At 41.2% G+C, this 23,463-nt stretch overlaps 4 protein-coding genes and 1 non-coding gene across 8 annotated transcripts in view; 3 read left to right on the top strand and 2 right to left on the bottom strand.

Moving 5' to 3' along the window:
• LOC135097613 (uncharacterized) overlaps nucleotides 1–3,248 on the top strand; it is an 8,592-nt gene extending 5,344 nt beyond the window's left edge. The window contains exons 5-7 of the mRNA XM_063999541.1: nucleotides 519–636; nucleotides 1,254–1,411; nucleotides 2,357–3,248. Of these exons, the coding sequence (XP_063855611.1) occupies nucleotides 519–636; nucleotides 1,254–1,411; nucleotides 2,357–2,469 (389 nt within the window). The 3' untranslated portion in view covers nucleotides 2,470–3,248. The remainder of the gene's footprint in view (nucleotides 1–518; nucleotides 637–1,253; nucleotides 1,412–2,356) is intronic.
• Nucleotides 3,249–5,375: 2,127 nt separating this feature from the next.
• LOC135098845 (uncharacterized) lies at nucleotides 5,376–9,984 on the top strand. Of its 4 annotated transcripts, none has more exons than XM_064001252.1 (7): nucleotides 5,376–5,512; nucleotides 5,625–5,927; nucleotides 6,043–6,120; nucleotides 6,205–7,213; nucleotides 7,483–7,569; nucleotides 7,677–7,816; nucleotides 9,231–9,984. In XM_064001252.1, the coding sequence occupies exons 2-7, from the start codon at nucleotides 5,640–5,642 to the stop codon at nucleotides 9,588–9,590; spliced, it is 1,962 nt and encodes a 653-aa protein (XP_063857322.1). In that variant the 5' UTR covers nucleotides 5,376–5,512; nucleotides 5,625–5,639; the 3' UTR covers nucleotides 9,591–9,984. The 4 variants fall into 4 exon arrangements, with proteins under 4 accessions (XP_063857322.1, XP_063857315.1, XP_063857327.1 ...); XM_064001245.1 differs by having other exon boundaries at nucleotides 7,674–7,816; XM_064001257.1 differs by having other exon boundaries at nucleotides 7,674–7,904; nucleotides 9,231–9,371.
• Nucleotides 9,985–10,917: 933 nt separating this feature from the next.
• LOC135098885 (V-type proton ATPase 16 kDa proteolipid subunit c) lies at nucleotides 10,918–17,806 on the top strand. Its single transcript, XM_064001299.1, has 4 exons — nucleotides 10,918–11,142; nucleotides 13,348–13,540; nucleotides 14,392–14,545; nucleotides 15,042–17,806. Exons 1-4 carry the CDS (start codon nucleotides 11,073–11,075, stop codon nucleotides 15,099–15,101), a joined length of 477 nt encoding a protein of 158 aa, XP_063857369.1. The 5' UTR covers nucleotides 10,918–11,072; the 3' UTR covers nucleotides 15,102–17,806.
• Nucleotides 17,807–18,334: 528 nt separating this feature from the next.
• Nucleotides 18,335–22,254, bottom strand: LOC135098892 (histone deacetylase complex subunit SAP18-like). Its single transcript, XM_064001304.1, has 4 exons — nucleotides 22,093–22,254; nucleotides 19,957–20,063; nucleotides 19,642–19,836; nucleotides 18,335–19,176 (listed from the first exon to the last, which is right to left on the bottom strand). Exons 1-4 carry the CDS (start codon nucleotides 22,162–22,164, stop codon nucleotides 19,092–19,094), a joined length of 459 nt encoding a protein of 152 aa, XP_063857374.1. The 5' UTR covers nucleotides 22,165–22,254; the 3' UTR covers nucleotides 18,335–19,091.
• Nucleotides 21,655–21,784, bottom strand: LOC135100161 (small Cajal body-specific RNA 8). The gene has a single exon (XR_010268551.1). It is a non-coding gene; the product is annotated as a small Cajal body-specific RNA 8 (non-coding RNA).
• Nucleotides 22,255–23,463: the final 1,209 nt, after the last annotated feature.

Genomic DNA, 23,463 nt, shown 5'->3' with positions numbered 1-23,463 from the left:
TGGCCCTTATTTTATCATATTCTACCTCTTGCATTTCATAATTTTGTTTCTGTGCTGTCGTTTTTGTCCTGGTTGTTTTAGTCTTTGTTCTCTAAGACTTTTGAGTTTTTTTTTTATTTCTGAAGTATGCAGAATTACCATTGGAATATGGAAATAAACTTTGAAATTCCCTAACAAAATCAGAATAGGCCAACAAATAACGCATTCAAACTTAGATTTAGAAAAAGAGGTAAAATGAAGCTGACTCCCAAATAGAGTGATGGGTGAATGCAATAGACTCAGTAATCAGGTTATTAACGCCGAATTATTAGGGAGCTTTTAAAAGAAGATTATACAAATTCATGGATAGGGATTATACCTGAAAATGTATAGACATGCTATACAGGGATTGCCACGAGTAGGTCTGATGCCATCTTGCAGCTTCACTTATCATTTATTTATTCATTTATTTTATTTTATTTTATTTTGTATTGTTTTTTATGATGTCTTCACCAAAACCACCCCTTTCTAATCCAAAGGTCGTGTCGGTGGCAGGAAGAGATCAGGTCGCAAGGCGCTGAAAGGCAAGTTGAAAGTCACAGGGAAAGGTCGATCCTTCCTCCGTCTTCCCCAGCACCCAGGACTCTACGTGGCCAGGTACGCAAGGGAGACACTCGCGATGGCATGTTCCTGGTATCCGCACAGTAGTTTCAGTGTAGCACATTACCTCATTGCTGCCTTAGTGTCTTTCATTCCTCTTCTTCGTAAACAGTGTCTTTCCCTCCCCGCCACCATCAGCCTGTTCATCCACGCCTGTTTATTTATTTCAAACTAAGAAGGTAGGTGTGCATGAAGGGACAGGGGCGGGAGGGAAACATGGACAGGCAAGTGAGATAGATTTTAAAGGTATCGTACAGGTAATAGATGGAAGAACAGCTGAAGGAAACTGAAAAGGACATTGAAAAGAAAGATGAACGACCAAATGAATGAAAAAATAATGGTTGAGAATAAAAAAAAAAACATGACACAACAGTAGGTATGTAGGTGGTGAAGGAAGGGCGTAGGTGAGAGATGGACGGATGAATGAAAAGACTTAATAATTACGGAGAAAAGAGTAAGAACAGAAAAAAAATATAACAAACACATCATGATAGGGAACAGTAGATAGATTACGTTACTAGGATCCCAAGTACACATGAAGACAGAGAACAGGGAATAGACTAAGTTCTTATGACACCCTTTATAGACCTTTCTCAAACCCATCCCCGCTACAGGAACACGTGGCGCCTACACACGGGGCGACAGTATTACATCCCGGTGAGCAAGAAGACCCTCATCAACCTGGGTTTCGTGAGGCAGGTGACCTTCGGCAGCCTGGCACAGGAGAAGACCAGAACCGTGCTCATCAACGGCGCCTGGAAGAAAGCTGCAGGTAAGAGAGAGAGAGAGAGAGAGAGAGAGAGAGAGAGAGAGAGAGAGAATTCGAACTCGTGACATTTAACTTAGCATCTAAAAAGCGTATCACTGACCCTTAGCGAAGAAACGAACAACCGAGTATACTCAAGGCCTCCTCACTGGTAAACTAGAGGCCTGTGTGGACTCCCCTGGTGACAGACATTTAAATAAACTGGAGGAACAATGAGCTAACTGACTACTTGACAACCTCGCTTGTTAAATAAATGAATGAGAAAAGAGAAGAACGAGGACGAGGACGGAGAGGAAGAGAAGCAGGAGGAGGAGGAAGAAAAAGAAGAAGAGGAAAGATGAGAATATGATGGTTTAAGGCATATAAGAAATAAACGCACACAAACAAACACACGCACTAATAGACGCAGAAAAACACAGAAGACAGATTACGGCTAAACAAACAGATTAAAACACACACACACACACACACACACACACACACACACACACACACACACACGCACACAGATAAAACTAGTACATAGATGTAATTAAAACTCCACACGACGCCTCCACGCTGTCGCCAAGTGATCCTTCAACAAATAACTACCAGGAAAGTTGAACCAAAGATACATAATTATTAAACATCATAACACAAACAAGGAGGCAGGACCCCGCTCGCGTGAATCTCATCCCCCAAGTCCACCACAACAAGCTCACATTCTGAAACACTTCTGCGCCACACTTTCACTGCTTTCAAAAGGCTTAAGATAAAGTTGCATGGGTTTTTAAGGCTTTTTTTTTTACGGTTCTAGTGACAAATTAAGATCTCTTCATTACTAACAGGAGAAATAATCGTAAGAACCCGGCTGATCATCTCTGTGGCCTTTTGAAAATAGTCATGGTGAGAGAGAACAGAACGTCTGAATACGGACACAAGACAATACAAAACCTTATTGCCGTGTTTCAGGTTACTACGTGGATCTGTACGAGAAGGTGGACAATCCGCCCGTCACCTCACTCATCACCATCAGCAGGAACGTCTTCGAGCAGCTCATGACGCAGCTCTCCGTGGACCAGTAACGGCGACGACGAAGACGAAGACGGCGACACACGCGGAGGTTCGGAGAAGAGCGCGAAGTAGGAGATAGGAGGAAAACAAACATTTAGGTTGACGAGAGAGAGAGAGAGAGAGAGAGAGAGAGAGAGAGAGAGAGAGAGAGAGAGAGAGAGAGAGAGAGAGAGAGAGAGAGAGAGTCCTTATGTTAAACTTTGTATGTAGTTTACTGCAGCTCTTCCTCACAAACTAATATACTGTTGCCGTCGAGTGTGCAACTGTAATCCGTATGGAGTTATAACGTGCATGGAACACTGCATAGCCTTACTGGACTGTAGACTGCACGGAACTGTACGTAGCTAGCAAGTGACTGTATGTTGCACGGAACTGTAACTAGCGAAAGACGAACTGTAGACTGTATGTAACTTTAGCTAGCACGATATTTTAGATTCTACGTCGCTGTAGACTGTACGTGACTGTATTACTAGTGACTGTTGCTTCCGTGCGGCTACAGTTAACTAATAAGTCATTTCTACCTTGCTTTCTTGTATGAAGCTATACTTTTATACAGAAGTGTACGATTAGAGCGGTTTTCTTATACCTCTTTATGCACTCAGGAAAGTCTGAGAATCTGTAATCCTTATAATGACAACCTTCTCTTCTTATCATTCTGACTTGTAAATACTCGTGTAGGTTTCCAGGCAAAGGCGTTATAATAATAGTAATAATAATAATAATAATAATAATAATAATAATAATAATAATAATAATAATAATAATAATAATAATCACTATTTTCCATATGCACTGTAGTTTCATTTCCCATATTCCATTGCTCTTTTGTTTTTCTACCTTTCCAGTTTTGAGTCTAACATTGACAATAAGTCCTCTTCTCTTTATTTACTTTTTCAGCGTCTTATCCTTATCTTGCCCTGCTTTTAATTAACAGGCTTGAGTGAAAATTTGAACGGTTTTCATCCCCGGTGTTTTCATGATTCTGGTGATCGTGAGAACCCAACTGATTATCTCTACTTTTGACAAGCTCTAATGGCAGTTTTCAAGAGATTTTTCATGATTCTGGTGCTAGTTTGATAAGGATTCTGCATCGTCTATGTGAAAAAGATAACACCCAGCTATTACTATACTTTTAACAAGCTCTAGTGGAAGTTATGGCAGTTTTCGAGAGAGTTTTTACGATCCTGGTGATACTTTGATAAGGATTCTGCATTGTCATTAAAAAAAAAATTCCCATGAGAAGCCGACTAATCATCACCATCTCACGAAAACATTCCTGATGAGAGAACAAAGTTTTTCCAAACACTAACCTCTCATCTGCCTGACGTAAGATGATATAATGACCTATGAACTCTCGGTCTCTTGATGCAGGAATATCAGTGTCTCTGTGCATCGTTCTCTGTTCTTGATTTCTTTCAATGAACAAAGACGGTTTCTATAATCCCTGAGGATATTGTTGAAACCTCTTCTCTAGCTTGTCGTTGTTGTTGTTGATGTTGTTGTTGTTGGTGGTGGTGTTTGTAGGTGGAGTGGCAAGCTGACGAACTTTGTATTTTTTTTTTCCTTTTGCCCTTTTAATTAGTCTTCTTCGTACACTGAAAAAAAAAGTAATGCCGACCTAAGTAACTTCACCTTTTTTTTTTTTTTTTTCGTTTTACACCGCGCGTTAGAACGTAAGAAAATAAGGGAAGCTGCAAGACGCCATAAACCTACCTTCCTGTATCCGTTATCATCTATGTCCATGAATATCTAGTTTTTTTTTTTCTTCTCTGATCCCACGCGGGTTAGCAGGTACTTCCCCCTGAATCGTAATTGGAAACGCTTACAGCCCTATCGGTGGGATTCTTTTCGGTCACAGAAATGAGTCATCGAGTTCCCATGGGGTGTGTTTTCCCACTGCTGGCACAGGCTCCTTGCTCATCCATCATTGAGATCATTGCGACACTTGAAAACTCTCCCAATGGTGCAAGCCATCAATGGTTGATTATATCCTATTTCTTAAATTATTGTAATTTGATAATAATAATAATAATAATAATAATAATAATAATAATAATAATAATAATAATAATAATAATTGTAAGATAATTATTGTTATTATTATTGTTATTATTATTATTATTAGTAGTAGTAGTAGTAGTGAATCACTTCCACTGTGACTAGACAACGGAGAGCCCGTTACAGTAGTCGAGATAAAATACCGAAACGTTCAAGAATTTGGACAAAAGTTCTTGTTATTCTTATATATCCCTCGACACGCTGCCAACACGACGTCTCTCGGCACCGGTGGTGGTGGAGCATCATTGTGACGGACGTGATTCACCAAGGACACTGCGAAGGTGGAGACGCCCATTCTTGTCACACCGCCAGTTGTTACAAGCAAGTCGAGGAATTGACGGACACCACAGGGGAAGCTGATTCGTGGGGACACTTCGGCACCTTTGTGGGACAAATTTGGAAGGAAATTATTTATTAATTTTTATTCATTTGTATATTAATTAATTCATCTTTTCTTCTTTTGAGCTTGAGGTTTTACATTACTCTATGTTAAGTTACGCCGGTATTTTGTCTTTTTGGTAAGTTAGCTCTGAGGTGCTGTAATTCATGAGTCAGAACCACTTACCAGCCTTGTGACTGAAACACCACCACCACCACCACCACCACCATTATGGAGCAGCAGGAACGGGAATGTCACTGTTTTGGTGCTGCTGCCCTGATAACCTGGTGCGCATCAACCCTCAGCGCCTTCACTTGTTGGCTCTTTGCGTCTTCTTCAGTTTTATTTCGGTGTTTTCTTTCTGCTTCCATTGTCACTGTAGATGCACGACCCCACAAATGTATGGCAAGTGAAGCTACTGCTATGCGGGGCACTGCGGGAAGCGCAATGCCCCGCATGGCAGTATCATGGCCCTGGACAGAGCGGCGCGACTTAGATGCACGAGTATATGACAACATGGCGCCACGCTGCCACGCTGATAAAGAGAGGCGACCCGGCACATGGGAGAGCCAGCCACCAGTCTTCCCGGAGCACTCACGCCAGACTTTAGTGCAAGTGTTCGTGGCTTCTCCTTGCAAGACTTTACTTTCACTAAACTGAGTGAATTTCTGAGCTTTTGCTGACACAGTACAGCTGTCAGTAATCACTATTTTTTTTTTTTTTTCGCAGACATTGAAATGAACGATGAAAGAGTTTTCACTGACAACATTTGTGGTGGCGTTGGTGCTTGTGGAGGGAGACCGTCCAGGTAGTATCGAGCACCACCAATCCACTCCACTCCTGAAGAATACTAGTTGGAAACCTGAAAAACACTATATGCAAGACAGGCTGCTTAGGAGCGGGAAGAATCGCGATGAGCAGCCACACGGTGGGTCCCGAGGGCGAGTGGCGAGATCAACGGAGGATTTAAAGACTATGTGTGACTGTTTCCGTGGGTTACCGCCGGCCACTACCTGCACCTCTCTTATCAAGGTAAGGTTTACAGTCCTAAACCTAATAGTGCAGATGCAAACTTATAGACTTTCGACGACAAATACTCTCAGTGATGAAGACGTAATTATCACTGACGCTGATGTTTATCTCTCAGAGATCTGTGGCAGTCATTATCAACGGGACGTGTAGCGGCAACACACAGCTGTTCCGGCTGTTTGAGGAGCAAGACCAGGTATGTGTAGATGGTGTGATGTGTCATTGGTGATGTCACGAAGCGTTGCCTTGTCCATCCACTTCCTTCATCTCTTCCCTCCAGGCCAACCTAACTTTGGCATCTTCCCCGTTCCTTGGCGCCCCATGGTGTGAGAACGCGGAGCTGCTTCTGCTGGAGTCATCAGGGGAGCAGAAAAGCCTGAGTCTCAGGGACGTACCCTCCGTGTGGCTGTGTCCCGACAGCCTTGGCACTTCCCTTCAAGAGCTCGTCATCACAGATGTAGACGAGGTCAAGATCGCTCCTGGAGTTCTCACCCAGAGACTCACGGATTTCACTTTGAGAGTGGCTGGCACGTTCGGGGAGTTGACTTTCCCTCAAGGAGCTTTGGTGATAGAAAATGTAGACATCACAATTGTTGATGATGTGTCAAATAACAACATGGAAAACGTCGTGGGACATCATACTCCGCAAATAAAGGTGATAATAGATAGTGCTAACTATGTAACGTTTGAAACCAAAAGTGTGTTAGCACCCCGTGTGTTGGTGGAGGTGCAGCACATAAGGAAATTGATAATAAAAACGCTAGGCGTGAGGGCCGTCCTAGACGCTGTCCTTCATGTCTCCCTAACAAGAGCCTTAGTTATGGAAACCCACGCCGCAGTTGTCAACAGGTTGCAAGTGACTGGCGTCTCCGTTTTTATATTGAAAGTAGAATCGTTAATAATGATGACGCCCGGCGACCATGTCATCCTGCAGGATGTAGAGGACATCATAGCACATGAAAAATCCGTCATCCTTGGCAATAAGGCAACACTCGAGCTGTCAAACGTCACTTTCAGGTCTCGTTTTAACCGCGCCTTCTTCGCCCGAAGTCCTCTTGAATCGGTCATCCTCAGGGACGTAGTGGCTGACCGCTTTGCGAACTCATTTTGCCTGGCCACCCACAGCCTCGCGATGCACAACGTGGTCATCTCTGGCTGCTTGAGGTTTGTGAAATGGATAGGGAGAAAAACCACGAAGGACAGTCCTGTGGCATTGTGTGAGGTGAGCAGCATAGAGGAGATGGCTGACCCTGGCCAATGTATCGACCCACGCTGCGGTTTTTGTGCAGGTCAGTAAGGGAGGATGGAATCTGTCACTTCTTTGATAAACTGATGTAACGTTATAAAATTTCTTCACCTATTCATCAGACTAAGAATGGAAGTAACATGATATAATACGTAAATGATCGACCTGTAATTCTCTCTCTCTCTCTCTCTCTCTCTCTCTCTCTCTCTCTCTCTCTCTCTCTCTCTCTCTCTCTCTCTCTCTCTCTCTCTCTCTCTCTCTCTCTCTCTCTCTCTCTCTCTCTGTGTGTGTGTGTGTGTGTGTCTCCTTAAGATCTTGATTCTGGACACACCACGGAGCTGCCCTCCCTCCGCCCTAGCAGTAGCAACGTCTCCACGCCGCGCCCTGCCTCTGTGCACGGTAAGGTCGAAATTTAAAACTCTTTGTAGAATGTTCATGATGCACATTATAATTACTAGTCTGTCCTTCCATGATATAGGTGCAATCATACTTTGACTTTCTAGCAGTAAACAAAGCGGAGGTGAGCGAAGACGCGGAGAGAAACTGGTGGGAGGAACCGATCTACCTAGGCCTGCTCGTTGCTCTTATCCTGCTGGCCCTCTTGGTGCTTTCTTGCTGTATCTGCCATCTCCACAGGCGCTCCCAGGTAACCTCACATAGCCTCACTCCACCACCAAGCTCCAAGGGGGTCTCGCCTCCTCAGGTCCTCGCGTTAAGACATTCTCCTATATAAAGTATGTATATCTTTCGGAAATATGCCGTATTACTGTTTAGCTTGTTATGCTTGATAGCCATAAGGAATCTTAACTAGAAAAAATAAATATGAAGTGAATCGTTTGGCGCAAAGGCTTGTGAAGTCTCTCCAATTCACTCCCCCTTTATCAAAATTCAAAATTCACTGGTATCGGAAATTTGGGAAATGTATCAGACTCGACCCCTTCAGTTTTGTTGTCAACATTTGCTCATTCACTAATTTGTTTTATCCAGTTTTATCTGTTAATTTATCTTTATACAAAATTCATCACTTCAAGACTACGAGATGGACTGTAATAATGGTCTGTTTCTTGCTGTCCAGCATCGTAAAACAGGAGAAATAAACCGTCAACAGCTTACTTTAAGCCAAACGCCTCACCACTTTGCCACACGGTACAAGTGTAAGCAATCATAAACCAACACTAAAATGCCTCACCGAGCATTGTTGATCATGCATTTGGAGTCGCACTAGGAGGTAGCACGCCTGGCCTTCCCCCTGACCTCGGCTACAGTAGGTACCTTGCAATATTACTCCTACATTCCCTGACATGTTTAACCCTTGGCTTCACAAGTACTCCCTTTCATGGAGTAGTGTGGCTATTAGCATGTACTTATACATACACTGTCAACCGTTCTGAACGAGTTCCTTGTTAGCTTATTGCCTGCCACCGCGTAACCAAGGATGGGAAAACCATGGTGTAAAAGTTTGACTGATCTTAATGAACGAAATTCTCCTTCTCTGATACTGTACTTAGTAACTCATGTTTTCGTTCTTTCTCTCGGAATTGTAGAGTTTTTATTTATTTTCTAAGCGAGCACATACAGCACTGTGGGGACCTTTCTTCTTCTACTACTACTACTACTACTACTACTAATAATAATAATAATAATAATAATAATAATAATAGTGTTTGTGAGTACTCCAGTTTTTAGCTTTTTGTAAAGAGAAATGTTCCCTTGCATGACAGTTCGCCTGAAAGGAATGTTTATTGGGTTGTTGAGCATGTGACTGCCTGGCCTCATTTGTGAGGCCTCTTATAAGTGCAAGTATAAATAATAAATAAATAGGTAAATAAATAAATAAATAAATAAATAAATAAATAAATAAATAAATAAATAAATAAAAAGACAAGTGAAAAGAAGTATTGCACTCAAACCTTAATAGTACAGCATCTAGAAATTAACAAAATGATAAGCTAGAAAACTCATGAGTTACCCAACTACATCGTTTTCTTAAACATCAGAGAGCAAGAAGAGCTCTTCAGATATGGTAAACTTACGTAAATATTTCATCTCGTACATACCAGAAAGGTTCCTACGAGCTTACCCAGCAGACGGACAAGCATGGGACATTCCAGAGAACAATCATCACGCCAGAAAACCTGCAAGACCAGCATGAGGCTCCACTCCAGGCCCCACATCACCACCACCACGACCACGGCGCCTCCAGGGAGTTGTTCCTGAGTTATCGCGCCCTGCAGGACCCTGCCTTGCGTCACCACAACTCCCCGGATGATGACCAAAGCTGGGAGTGTGGCATACCCACGCACGGCCACGGCACAGCGGGGAGGCGGAGTCATCAACCGGGTTCTATTTATCAACATTCTAGTATCATGACGCCTGAGGACAGAAATTCTCTGAGCTCCTCCTCCTCGATGATAATTTAACCATATGTTGCGTCTTCATGACGCCTGGTTGGACCTAGTATTGCTACTATTTTCTCTGTTTTGTTAGTGAACGAGATGAAGAGCGTACATCTCTTCAGATAATTAAATGGCGCAAGCTAAAAAAAAAAAAAAAAAAAACGACTGCAGTTCAGAATCTAGTTGGAAGTCATCAGGCATGATTTTCCACCCCACGTATGCACCTTTCTTTTCCTGGTGTTCCTTTCTGTTGGTCTTTTGCTTCTTTTGTTTTTTTTTTTCTATTCGTTCTTTTCTTGCATTTTCCCATGTGTTTGTGGCTTTGACATTAAACCAGATTCTGTACCGTACGTTAGGAACTAATGGGAAGGAAATAGATATTTATATGTGTTAAACCTGTAATAAAAAGAAAAATTTTTTTTTTCATTTTTTCAACCTGGTCAGAATATATATATATATATATATATATATATATATATATATATATATATATATATATATATATATATATATATATATATATATATATATATATATATATATATATATATATATATATATAAGTTTACACCTGTTATAGAAACTAATATAAACATATTACCGTATGAAAATACAACTGTTTGCTGTTATTAGGTGGCTTATAGAAAGTGTTTGGTGCATATCATGTACTATAAAAAGGATTACTCATTTCATATTGCATGTAGCCCAATAAAAAAACACCAGGAGCCGCATTCTGAAACGTTCCTGCGTCTCATCTCTTATAGTTATTAGCTTCTAATGGAAGCTGCCGTTGTCCTCATGGATATTTTAACGATTCTACATAAATAACGAAACAAAACAACCATGTAAACCTGACCTGCTTTGCCAGGAGCCTTTGAAAAATCATTCTTGTGGGAATTATCGATACCGCATTCTTAAACACTTTGTTCTCTCATATGAAGCATTTTCAAAGGCTACAGAGATGATGAGTATAGTCCTCATGGGATGTGTTTCTCTATTGATGATGCAGGATTGACATTAGATTATTACTAGAATTATGAAAGTTCCCTTGAAAACCTTAATAACATCCATTAGAGTCTGATAAAACAAGGCGACACAGGTACTGAAACGTTTGAGAATACGGCATGGGAGAGTTTCAAAATACGCCCCGGATCTGTCAATGCAAGTGCCACTCATTGACGTCGTCTGCAACCTGAATAGACTCGTTTGTTGTAACTCGTCCAGCAGGAAGGAGCGGCTGAGGTAGGGCGGGGAGAGTCCACGAGCCTCTGTATTGATCATGTGGGGCGTCGATAGCTTTGAGACCTGAACGCTGATTGGCTCAAGGAAACTAATACTAAGGAAGAGAACCAATGGGAGGACGCGAGAGGTCCGGCAGGAGAAGGGAGAACCAATAGCAGGCCGCGACACAGTTTACCACCAATACCAGTGCCATTTTCCCACAGCTGAGTCTCGCCGCTTCTTCTGCTGCTGCTTTTCCTGCCAGAACTCCCTTAGCACGTCAAAATGTCCGGCAATCCTGTGTATTCCCCGTTCTTCGGCGCCATGGGAGCTTCGGCGGCCATGATATTCAGCGGTGAGTGGAGAAATAAGGCGAGGAGGAAGGAACATAATGGACTGGGTGGGATTGTTCAGCTGTCACCTTAGAACATAAACAAATTCCAGCCGCTCCCTGTCACCTGCCCCGGATTGTTGACTTGGGCAGTGGTGTGGGCGTGTAGGAAGGAGTGTTAAGGCAGGGATGGCTCTTGATGTGTTAGGGATTCACATGTCTAATTTCTCTCTCTCTCTCTCTCTCTCTCTCTCTCTCTCTCTCTCTCTCTCTCTCTCTCTCTCTCTCTCTCTCTCTCTCTCTCTCTCTCTCTCTCATTACGTAACTGTAGAGTCTATTAATGTGATAGCATTTTCTGTCTTACCTGTATCTATAGCTTGAACATCTCTAATGTAGGTCCTATTGTCCCAGGTTAGGCTAAGGGGTAGAGTACTTCACACCCTGGTATTAAAACATGTTTCACACTTTTTAGTAACCTATTGATCTAACTGTCTGATTCAATGCAAGAGACGGCTGATTGACTTGTTAGTTTATGGTCAGAAAAAAAAAAATTGCAACTAAAGATTTCCATACTATACAGCATCATTTTCACATACTTTGAATAATAATCCTCATACACAGGGCTAAATATACTTGTTTCATCGCTGAGGACAGGCAGATTATGTCATTCCTCGTGCTTATGCTTCTGGCACTTCTTGGCGGCACGAGCTACATTCTGTTGATGCCAAACTTCAATTTAAAATGCCTTAATGTTCCAATACCAAGGAGCTGCAGGTAGCCCAATATTGAGGATGAGTTTCATTTTAGCCATAAGGAAATAGCTCGTAGTGTATATGTGTCACAGGATCCGTAGCAACGCAATAGTGGAGTCCTAGACTGGCTATGCAATTATGTGTGATGCCTGGGTACTGACTGGCTTTTGCTATATTGTGACTGTGTGTGTGTGTGTGTGTGTGTGTGTGTGTGTGTGTGTGTGTGTGTGTGTTTTATGCTCACAGTGGTTGTATGCAATAAGATATCACAAGTTAACTAAATACATATGCTTAGCCGTCAAACCTTGCTCAAGAGGTAGTTGTGCTACATTGAATTCCTGTGTCCCGCCCACGAATTCTTGACTTGTAAGAGAATTCAGAAGATCCATATGAAAATCTCTGACACCTAATAAAGTGTTGCATGGTCTTTTTATATTTTTTAGTTAGGTTGAGGTGTTTTCCTATTAGGATTGTTTTGCTCTTATTATACGTGGCTACTCATTTCAGTCATCACATTGGGCTTTTTGCACAAACAGGTGGGAGGTAGTATGTAAGATCATTATCTCATATGTTTGAGCAGAAAATTGTGCAGTTTAGAGATAGAATCAAAAAGGGAAAAAGAAATTAATGTACAGTGAGTAAAAAAAAAAAATCATAAAAAAAATACCTAAACCTCAAAATAAAGTGATGGCACAATGAGAAAACTGTGGCAGAGTGAGTGATAAAGCTGATAGGGTAAAGAGTGTCATAGAGGTGACTGTCCTCTATCTGTCATATGACCACCAAGGACACACATAGAATGCTGGCATGATTTACCTGCACCTTCAGTGTCTTATTACAGATTCAGTCTCTTGTCAAAAAGAGACCAGACACATTTTAGATTTCAGAATTATTTAGATTTAGTGTTGATAGGCAGAAGAGCCTCCACCTTTCCCTATGTAAATATTCCCTCATTACTTCTTCAAGCTCTTTGCCTCCACATACTGGCACCCTTCACACATGTATAGTACTCCTTTACCTTGGCTTCCATCTTCCAGGTGGCCTTCTTATTAGGACTCTCAGCTTCTCTCATATTTTCTTTACCAACTTTTCACTCCATTCCAACACCTGGCAAAAGAGTAAACAAGAGGTGGTGGGCCCTGTCTGCTGAGTAACTTTTGGTAAATTGATAAAAAAAATGGCTTCTACATCTTCCTCATGCTGTATTTCTTTCCAGGCTACAAATAAGCACTGTTAGTAGTAACAGTGCCATAGTCCTAGGATGAGTCCAGACATCCCCTGCCTTGTTTGCATCTTTGCTCATAATTGATTAGGCATTGAATTAGTGGAACAGAATATTTTTATGTGAAGCTGTGCGAACCATGTTTAGTGTGATCATAAATACCATGGAGTGTATGCCAGCCTATGGCATTTTCTTTTATGTGGTAGGGAGTGAACATTTTTTTTATCATAGTTCAACCATTGCATCTTTCCACAGCCCTGGGTGCTGCTTATGGCACAGCCAAGTCTGGCGTGGGCATTGCAGCCATGTCTGTGATGCGGCCAGAGCTCATCATGAAGTGCATCATCCCCGTTGTCATGGCTGGTATCATTGCCATCTACGGCCTGGTAGTGGCTGTGCTCATCGCCGGCAAGCTGGACTCTGCAGCCAGTGGCTACAGCCTCTACTAGTATGATATGGGGGGACAGAGGAGGAAGGGATACTAAACATTACACCACTAGAGATCACATACACAGACTGTATTTTGGTACATGTGTATTTTAGCCTCAGAAGTGATAAACTATTTGTCCACCCTTTGCTAATACAGATTGGAGGTATTACAGTAAGGAAAGAATGACTTTGAGAGGCTTTTCATCACTGCTTCAAAAAATTCAAGTTCACTTAGTCAGAATATAAGAAAATATAGCATTGAATAGAAAAATAAGAATAGGTTGCAGAAATTATGAGGGAGATGATTTGAGTTGTAGTAACTGGTAGCATTGTGTTAGTATTGCAGTGTGACATAATAGTTTTCAGTCATTAACTCACTATTTTCATGGTGAAACACTACAAATTATATAGACATTTTTTTTTTCTGAGGCATGACTAGAAAATAAGATTACCTATCATATCTGTTAATTATCTACTGTGATAAGGAAAATATTTATCAAAGTGCATGCATAATAAGCCTATCACTGCCTATAGAATGGACTTTTTTTCATTTTCAAAAATTTTCTTTAGACTTTTTACCAAAACTGGTTTGTCTTGCCACAGATGTGGGAAAGGATAAAATCTTATATACACACACAACACTACATACATCAGGCTAAGTTGTTTTTGTTGTCTGATTAATTGGGAAGCTTTTAGAAACCTCACTTGTAATCATGTCTGGCAGAATAGTTAAGTGAATTATCAAAAAATAATTGTGATCATAATGGATTTTTATATTATTAATTTTATTGAGACATATTTTCCTGAACTTATCTTTAGACCATTGTTTTATTTGTCTAAGTACAAGACCTGAAGAAATGTTCTTTCCAGTGGCTTTGTACACCTGGGGGCTGGCCTCAGTGTGGGCCTATCTGGACTGGCTGCAGGCTTTGCGATTGGCATTGTGGGTGACGCGGGGGTGAGAGGAACAGCCCAGCAGCCCCGTCTCTTTGTGGGCATGATCTTGATTCTTATCTTTGCTGAGGTAAGTCTACACCACGACAGCTAGCTCTTCTTCTCCCTCCCCTGTTCATCTAATTCTCTTATCTCACATTACATGATTTTTCACCATTCAGCATAAGTTTACATTCCATTGGGCGTCCAGCTCTTATGCTATATAGACCCATAAAAGGCATGTATAAACAGTTAGAAAATTGTAATACATCAGGGACACTGCACCATTGAAATCATGAACCTTAATTATTGTGAAGTGATTAGATTATGGGAACCAGTTGGAACCTGTGTATGGAACTATTTTCTGGTGGTAGAAAACTCCTAAGACATATTTTGGTATTTAACAAAAATCTTTACATGTGTTGAACTCTTGCTCATATATATATATATATATATATATATATATATATATATATATATATATATATATATATATATATATATATATATATATATATATATATATATATATATATATATACTGTGTTGGCCATATTTGGTTTTCTAATGCATGTGGCATTCCTCAGGTGCTGGGTCTGTATGGTCTTATTGTGGCCATCTACCTATACACCAAGACTTCTTCGTAAGGGCCCAGTCACACCGCCACTCACCCACTTCCCAGGCAGCAAGTTGTGGGCACCTGGCTCTCTCCTCCTCATTTTGGACCACCCATGCCACGCCACTTACCTGCTCATGGTGTGACAAGTTGTGTGTACTTGTGCGTGTGTTTGTGAGTGTTGTTTGTAAGTGTGAGGTTTTGGTGGCGATGGTAAGATGGTGCTAATCTGCTCAGCCCTTTCTTTCTTGCACCTCTTCTTTTCCCTTCCCTAGATTTCCTTGACACACAGCAACACCACAGACAGTTGTATCTATTAAGAGTTAAAGCCAGCATTACTCACCTGGACAGCCAATGCAATCTTGTCTCTGAAATCAATTAATGTTGCATTGTATCTTAAGGGTCCTCCTGTCTGGGGGCTGCAGCAGGTCATGTACCATCCAGTACTGGGGGACAGACTCACCAGGCATTGGGGTGTTGCTGCCACCACGTACTCATAGGCACCACCACCCCACGGAATTGTGGGATTTTAGAACATCCATCAGCTTCTCTTACATTTTGTGCAGCCTTACAAGTCCAGTTTTAGTGTTTGGGCCTTACAGCTTTCTTCTGGTGTTTGGTGGGTTACTTAAAGGGCAACAGTAAGAGGGCTGTCTAGGAGCACCATGCCAAGACCATATCAGTTGGGTATGTATATATATGTTTCATGGTAATGTGTTGTTTACTTAACTACTTCTTAACCAACTTGAAGAGGTGTTTGCTCTGTTCTTGCTGTATTGGGAATATTTTACTGCTCACCCCATTAACATTAAATGCAAGCAACTACCAAGACCAACCACAAACATTAGGGAAACAGTCTGATTTAGATTTACACACACACACACACACACACACACACACACACATTGCACATAAAAATTCCCACACATAAACATACAGCAGATTCACATATTAACATGCAAATGTTATGCATAATGTTACTGGTAACACATTAATACCAGTTATAACAACACCACACTTTGGTCTGGTCTGAACCCAGTTGATTAATTTTGTTGTTGCCACCACCATTGTCTCCACTACTACCATATTATTATTATTATTACCCAATACTATTACTACTAATACTACTACTGCTACTACTATTACAACTTTTCTCACTCAACTTGTTAGGAACAACTTCTAATGACTAGATTTGCTCTCATCATGATTACACTTTTTGTTTGAGGCCATGTTTGTTGTGAGGTTGTTAGAGAAGTATAAGAAATATTTATTGTAGCCTTAGGTGCGTGGTAACGGAGGACTGATGGAATGGGCTGAGTCGTGGCCCTTATTGAGCAGTATTTCAGTGTTCTTGGGGCAAGTTGTCCCTGCTGATGACATCATTTTAATTTATATCAATGGAAGGTTGTTGAATTGTACATTATGAAAGAAAAGACATTGAAGTACTTTATTTGTAAGTTGTGTATTATTTTCAAAGCATTTTTGTTTGTGTAAAGAAATAATATATACAAAACATAATCCTAAACCATTTTTAAAGTATTTTTGTTTGTGTAAAGAAATCATATATATGTGAACATAACCCTGAACAAAGTATATTGCTGCTAGTACTGTAGTGACTTTCATGTGGATACTATTATTAAAGCACAACTTAGTGGAGTAGAAGTTAGGAGGCAGGTTGTTACATTCCAGTACAGTACTAGTGTAGCACTAATGTATGTCAGTCCTTCATGATGTCAGGCATCGTCCTACTCTTAACAAAATTGTATGCAATGCAATTGGATTGATAGACCTGTCAAGTAACTTGTAAATAATTGTTCCTGACACCTGTGGACCAGATATCTGACTCAAGATAAGCTAAATTTACTGCTAGACTTTGGTTTCTTAAGAAAGGTACTTTTTTCCTCCCAAGCAAGTTCATTTAAAAGTTCAGACAAATGGAGCGTGCATGATTCGTTGATAATTGGACTGTTTCCAGTTCCCTCCTTTCTTAAACCCCATTGGTTAAACCAAAGTGGTTGAAAATTTTCCCCAACTCACCTGTCCCCATAAACTGTTCTTATACCTGTATGTAATACAGTGAAGTGAGTTTCACAAGGCTCAGCAGACAGCCAGTCAGTTACTCAAAGCCAGCCATGGACATCCTGGCTTAGGGCATTGCCACACCCAGGATGCCTCAGGAGCAGGTCAGTCAGTCTCAGAGTGAACTGTTTGATGGTCAGTCATATGCAACCTTGTGACACTCGTACTACTACAGGTGTGAAAGATGACTTACTGGTTTTCAATGAGTGAGTGTCACTAGAGACCTTTAGAATCAAACCAGTAATAATATTTTAATGAATATAATATTACTTTTAAGTGGAGTAATTTTAAAGAGCACAGTTCACTGTTGGCCATATGAACACTCCTCAGAGACACCCCTGCCTCACTCCCTCCTGATCCCCATGTTGCCTCCTCTTGTGTGTCGCCTTCTATATAATACCACAATACTCAGTGTCAGATGCTATTATATAAATATATGTGAGAAGAGGAGGAGGATGATATGACAAAAAGTTCAAGTCTGTAGTCCCTCCCCTCCCCTCCCTTTCCAATCCCTACCTGAGTAACCTTACAGCTGATAAAAAATCAATGTCTGAATGTAATGTGTGTGTTGTATTCAGTGCAGCAGAAGTACTTTGTCTGTACAGTAATTCTAGCACTAGATTGATGTAAAAATCATTCATTAAAGTAAATGTTCCATGCAGTGTTTTGTGTTCCCTTAACCTGATAATCAGAGAATCATTTGCTGGTAACCACAGTTGTGTGAAGCTGCACCATCTCTGGTGTGTGAGCTGGCTTTGACTTTGTCCTCTATGAGTCAGGTTGTGCCCAGTTATCACTACAGCATGCCTACTCATTCAGCAAGGTAAGTGGTCAAACATGATCAGAAAGGTACCAGAAACACTGAAAACACTTGCTAGACCTCCTATTGTGTTTTTCTTGCAAAATCAGCAAGAAATAATGATTGTATGACAAGCCTAACGTGTAAATACTTACATGTGGTTGTATTATTCATTTTACTATATGAAAAGCCTAATGTGTAAATACTTACATGTAGTTGTATTATTCATTTTACATGTACTGATCACTTGCTCAGAAAGACTTTCCTGTACTGCTTCTTCCATAAGCCACTTGTCCTTAACAAATTAAAGAATAGTTAAGTGAAAGTAATTTTTGTGTTGTATTATGAACACATATTACTTCTACCAAGATCATAAAAATCTACAATGCACCTCTGAATTTATTCATATAAAATGCAGTGTTTTTATATTTCTAAATATGTAAAGATATGATGTTAAGTGAGATACATACAACAAAGGACAAAAAAAAACTATACAATTCAACTTCTAAGACAAGTATATAGTATTCATAAATAAGACCATAATCAAATTTTCGGCTCTTAACATGACTAAGTCTGTTTGTCTGACTCTCAATGAAAGATATAAAACACCAAGGCATACAAATTATGGTGAGGGGTTTCCTTCCATCATAAATTGATATGAATAGAAAATAAATTAGCCATGAGAGGTTCTTAGCTGGGAACTGAATTCCTGTCAGGGCACTCAAAGTAAACATGTCTGACACCACCAAATGGGCCAAGATGATAATCAGGGCCCAAGATCTGGATCAACCTTGACTATCCTGTTAGGGCAATACAAATGCCACCAACATCAACACACCACTGCATGACTGGTATTACTGAACTTTACCACTGTCCTCAGGAAACAGTCTTCACAAAATATCCTACACGGAGACTGGGAGGCAAGACTCATCCAAGGAAGAAGTCTGAATTGAGAAGAGAAATTCAGTACTAAAAGATTACAATAGCCACAGTGGAATCTATAACATTAAGCATTCTGTCACTCTAAACCCTTAATAATAAAAGGAATTGTACTGAAGTTCACTGAGGAGTTCTTATCTGCCTCTGTTTTGGGTAATCCTCTATGGCCTTGAAGCACCCTCAGCTTGCACAGAGATGAAGGTGCTAGTAGGGCCTCATCCGTCGCTGTGGTGGCATTCCCCGGCCAGGGCTGGTGATGGCAATGTCAAGGAAGTCTCCAATCACGAATCTGTTGTAAAGGTAGGGATAAGTGAGGCAACCAGTATGTTTTCTCTTAGGAACAGATATCAAACACAGATAAATAGATAGATGATGCAAAATCCATAGCTGGTGCATTTGGCTCACAAGCAAGGAGTCCCAGATTCAAATCCTTGTTTTGGATGAGCCAAATAGTTGTTTTTCTTTCACATTGTAACCTTGGTGAATAAGTAGATACTGAATGCAAGCTGTGGAAATGTGACTTGGCCTTCCTAGCAGGAATGGAAGGTAATGAATCCTAAAATCATGTTACAAAAATGTTAATGTGTGTGACTGCATGATCTGTGGTTTATGCTACACCATACAATGGCAGAGCTACAGTTATCTAATGGAGTATGTTCATCCAAAAGATGAGGAATGGACCTGCATTTTGTATTCTTAATATAAATTGGTCATTAATTAATTTCTTAGTAACATTTAGCACCTGATCACTCACCCTAACTGAGCTAATGTCTTGTTGTCATCAAAGCCCTTCTGACCAATCACAATGGAGCCAAGTTCTTTCATGCGGGGGATGGGCTTGGTCAGCTCCGGGTACACAAGGCGGAACTCAAACACTGTGCCGCGCCGCCGGGTGTCGGGGTTCACCTCCAGAATGAGGCTGCCAATTTCCTTCAGAGTAGCATCCATCCTGCAATGAATGGACAGGGTCAGATGTGAGAAGAGGATGGGCCTGCAATGGTGCAGAAGCAGGAATCTGGTGCTGATAGTGAGATTACTAGAAATAAGAGTGAGTTGAACCATATCTTACCACGTGTATATTTGTAGTTCATTAGGGGGAGTGTTGCCCCTGCGGTACTCCCCTATGTTGTTGTGGCGGCCATTGGAGCAGAAGACACGCAGCAGCAAGGGGCACGTCTGGGGAAGTGAGTGATGTCAGAAAAAAATCTTGGCAGGACAGTGATGAAGTTTCATATTATCTTATCATACAAACTACTACTGTCAGTACAAGGAATTTCACAGAGTGGGATGGCAAGTATGGAAGACAGTGGGTATCTGTGCATAGAAGGAAATGCAGCAAATAGACATAACTGTTGCAGTTTTGGTTAAACTGGATATCACATCCATGTTAAATACAAGCACAAAATTCACGTCATGTAGAAGGTTCAGTGACCTTGCCATAAATGTAAAAAAAATTGGGGGGCACATGCCTTGTATGGCTGTAATAGCACTTGAGGGTGTGGAGAAATTCAATATTTTCTAAGTTCAGCAAGCTCTGCACCAATCAAGAGTAAACACTGAAATTATTTTCTTTTGTTTATAACTGGGATTTGTGGGTAGCGGCACATTAGGATTTCATAGTATCTATACAGCTGATCCATCCAATCACGTGCTGCCACTCATGAGGCCACCAATTACAACTTTCCACAGTAGGTTCAATTACACTTTTCATTTGTTTTAGAGATGTGTCAGGTGTTCTGATAGAGGCTTACTGGCATTTGTTAATATAATATGGCTACCCAGTGGAGGGAGGTGAAGTAAACCATGCCAGTGTTCAGCAGGAAAAAAGTCACTATGTGAGATATTTAGCAACAGTAATGGTTAAAATACAATATACAGATATAAGAAAGAGGTTCCATGTGTTCATTAAGGAATCCGTCGGGCTGTACCCACCTGAGAATCTCCTCACCGCACTGGTAAGGCATAATGGTATAATTTTTGAGGTCCCTTGTTAGGTTAGGTTATGCTAGGTTAGGTTAGATTAGGTTATGCTAGGTTTAGTTAATGTCCTAGCAGGGAGGGAGGGGTCCAGAGGGGGCACAGCCCCACCAGCTAAGTTAGGTTAATGTCCTAGCATGGGGGGGAGTGGTCTAGGGGCTAGGATAGGTTAGGGGAATTCAAAATATTAAGGTAAATTTCCTTATATTTTTAACACCCTTATTTCACTTCTTTTTCATGCCCCCCCAAAAAAACCCTGGTCCCCCACAGGCCCCCAAGCTTTTTTGACGGGTTAGGGGAGATTGGGGTAATGGCGCGGCAGATTTCTTATCAAGAAATAACCCAGTTTTTAATGAAATCTCATTTTCTGCACAAAAGATCTTGTAGTCACTGACCTCACATATTTCACCATTTTCTATGAACATTCATTCCCACTCCAGAGCCAAGCTCCCCTTTGTAGTATAATACATGCAACCACAAAATAGTATATGAGATCCCATATACCTTGATATTCTGGCTCTAGTGGAGGCGTGGGGTCCCCAGCTGGATAGGCCACATCTGGCAGGTCTGAGTTGCCCCTAACCTAACCTATCCTTGCCTGACCTCATAACAATGCAAGGAAAATACACAACTGACAACTCAGATCTTCCGGACGCAACGCGGTCCAGCCAGCCGGGGACCCCACGTATCCACTAGTGCCGATATTTCACTTTTTTTTTTCTCTGCTATTATTCTACCGGGGAAAACATAACATTGTGTGAGATAGGGTGAATCAGAAGTGTGTGTGTCTGCGTGTGTGCCCCGTATCTGTCCATGTTGGATACCTTAGCACAACATGGTCATCAGAAGGCAAACATTTTTCTCCGGGTAATTGTGACAAGTGTGGTAATCTAGAGCCACACCTGTGAATCTTACCCGGCCGGTCTGTTGGCAATAATGAATCATACCCATCTATCTGACGTCTTGTTCCCTCCATCAGCCTTTCGCAAAGGGGCGGCCAGAGCATGGGAACCTACACCTCCCTACTGGCAAACACTTCTCACATGCCTGCCCAAGCTACCCTGTTCTATAGTACCTTAAGGCATTAATTTCTCAGTGAGCGAGCAAGTTACAACCAACACGCTACCTATTCCGCCCCCGACTCCACGACACTCGGGTACCGATGCTATTGGTAAAATATCAAATGCATAATTGCGATTACTTGAACAATACTCTTCGTCACACTTACTTTCTCTCTGTCCACGGTTTTCTCATTGTTGTCCTTGCGCTCCTCTACTTTGCTCTCCAGAGTGGACGCCATGACAGTGGTGTATGTTGACGTCCCTTACTCTCCGAAACGCATATCCATACTTGCCTGGCGGGAACCTTGTCCTTGTAACATCATGTATTCATTTTTCTTTCTTTTCTCTTTCGTGTGGTTGACTCTTCTTTCTTCTCCTCACTTAGCAGGTGGGAACTTTGCCTTTGATGTGTGTGTGTGTATGTGTGTGTGTTTCGTGTGGAGCAATCTTTCATGCTGATTCTCTTTTCGAATTTTTCTCTTCATGATTTCTTCATTATCTTGCGGTTTAAATAAATAACTTGTAACGACCAGACGACATTATTCTTTATATAGATAATTGCATTATGTTATCATTACATATATACATACATCATATTATCTGATGCTTGTTCCTAAAAGCTTCTTTCAAGAGATGACCGTGACGATGTTTCACAGGGCAGCAGCCGACCCAACCGCCTTATTGGAGTAACTCAGCGACCACAACAAAGCAGGGATTTATGTTGCGGTTATGTAAGCAATTGAATAGTGCTCAATGGTTAGTTGGACCGACACACGTCTGCAGAACCAAAGAGAGCGGTGTTTACAGCAACTGCCATCTCACTGCACAGCTACCAAGGAATATAGAGTAAAATTCTATTGGATGTCAGAATTCAGAGATCCGCTGGTACAGCTGTGAATGCAGATGTCATATGTTCATATTTTGCGGGTGCGGGTATCGTTTTCTACCAAATAGCGGATGGGAATGTAGATGCGGATATCAAATTATGACATACTCACGGATGCGGATGCAGATGCGGATATGTTCAGGATTTCGTTATAAATTCACTATATAGCCCAAATTATTGATGGATGGCAGATGTTTTTGCTGCGTAATACTGCATTTTTTTTTTTTTTTTAAGTTTTGTGATGAGTTTCACCAACACGTATGTTATCTGGATGCGGGACTGGGACATATATTTACATATTAGCATGATACATACAGTCACTATGTAAAGTTCTGTGCCTCCTTCTGCCCCTCCGCTAAACTCTGGACATAAGGTTGTAAATCTGAGAGGAAATAATAAAAAGTGGCAATTAAGTAAACAGGCATGAATTTCTACTATTATTTTTTTTTTTTCAACTTTCCAAGCTCTGTAGCCTGTAATGCATAAAATATATCCGCCACATCTTCTTTGTGTGATGCGGATGTTGATGCGGATGCGGACATCCAATATATCTCTAATATAGAGCTCTCTACATTATGCTCCTTGACAGCCACATACTCCCAAACCCGCCATTAATTAGAGTGCCAGGCCTCAAGTCTTAGAGATGCTGTAA

This window comes from Scylla paramamosain, chromosome 4, assembly GCF_035594125.1.
Source record: "Scylla paramamosain isolate STU-SP2022 chromosome 4, ASM3559412v1, whole genome shotgun sequence".
Taxonomy (NCBI): Eukaryota; Metazoa; Arthropoda; class Malacostraca; order Decapoda; family Portunidae; genus Scylla; species Scylla paramamosain.
Note: the sequence above shows the minus strand (reverse complement) of the source record. Positions and strands in the feature narration are given on the sequence as shown.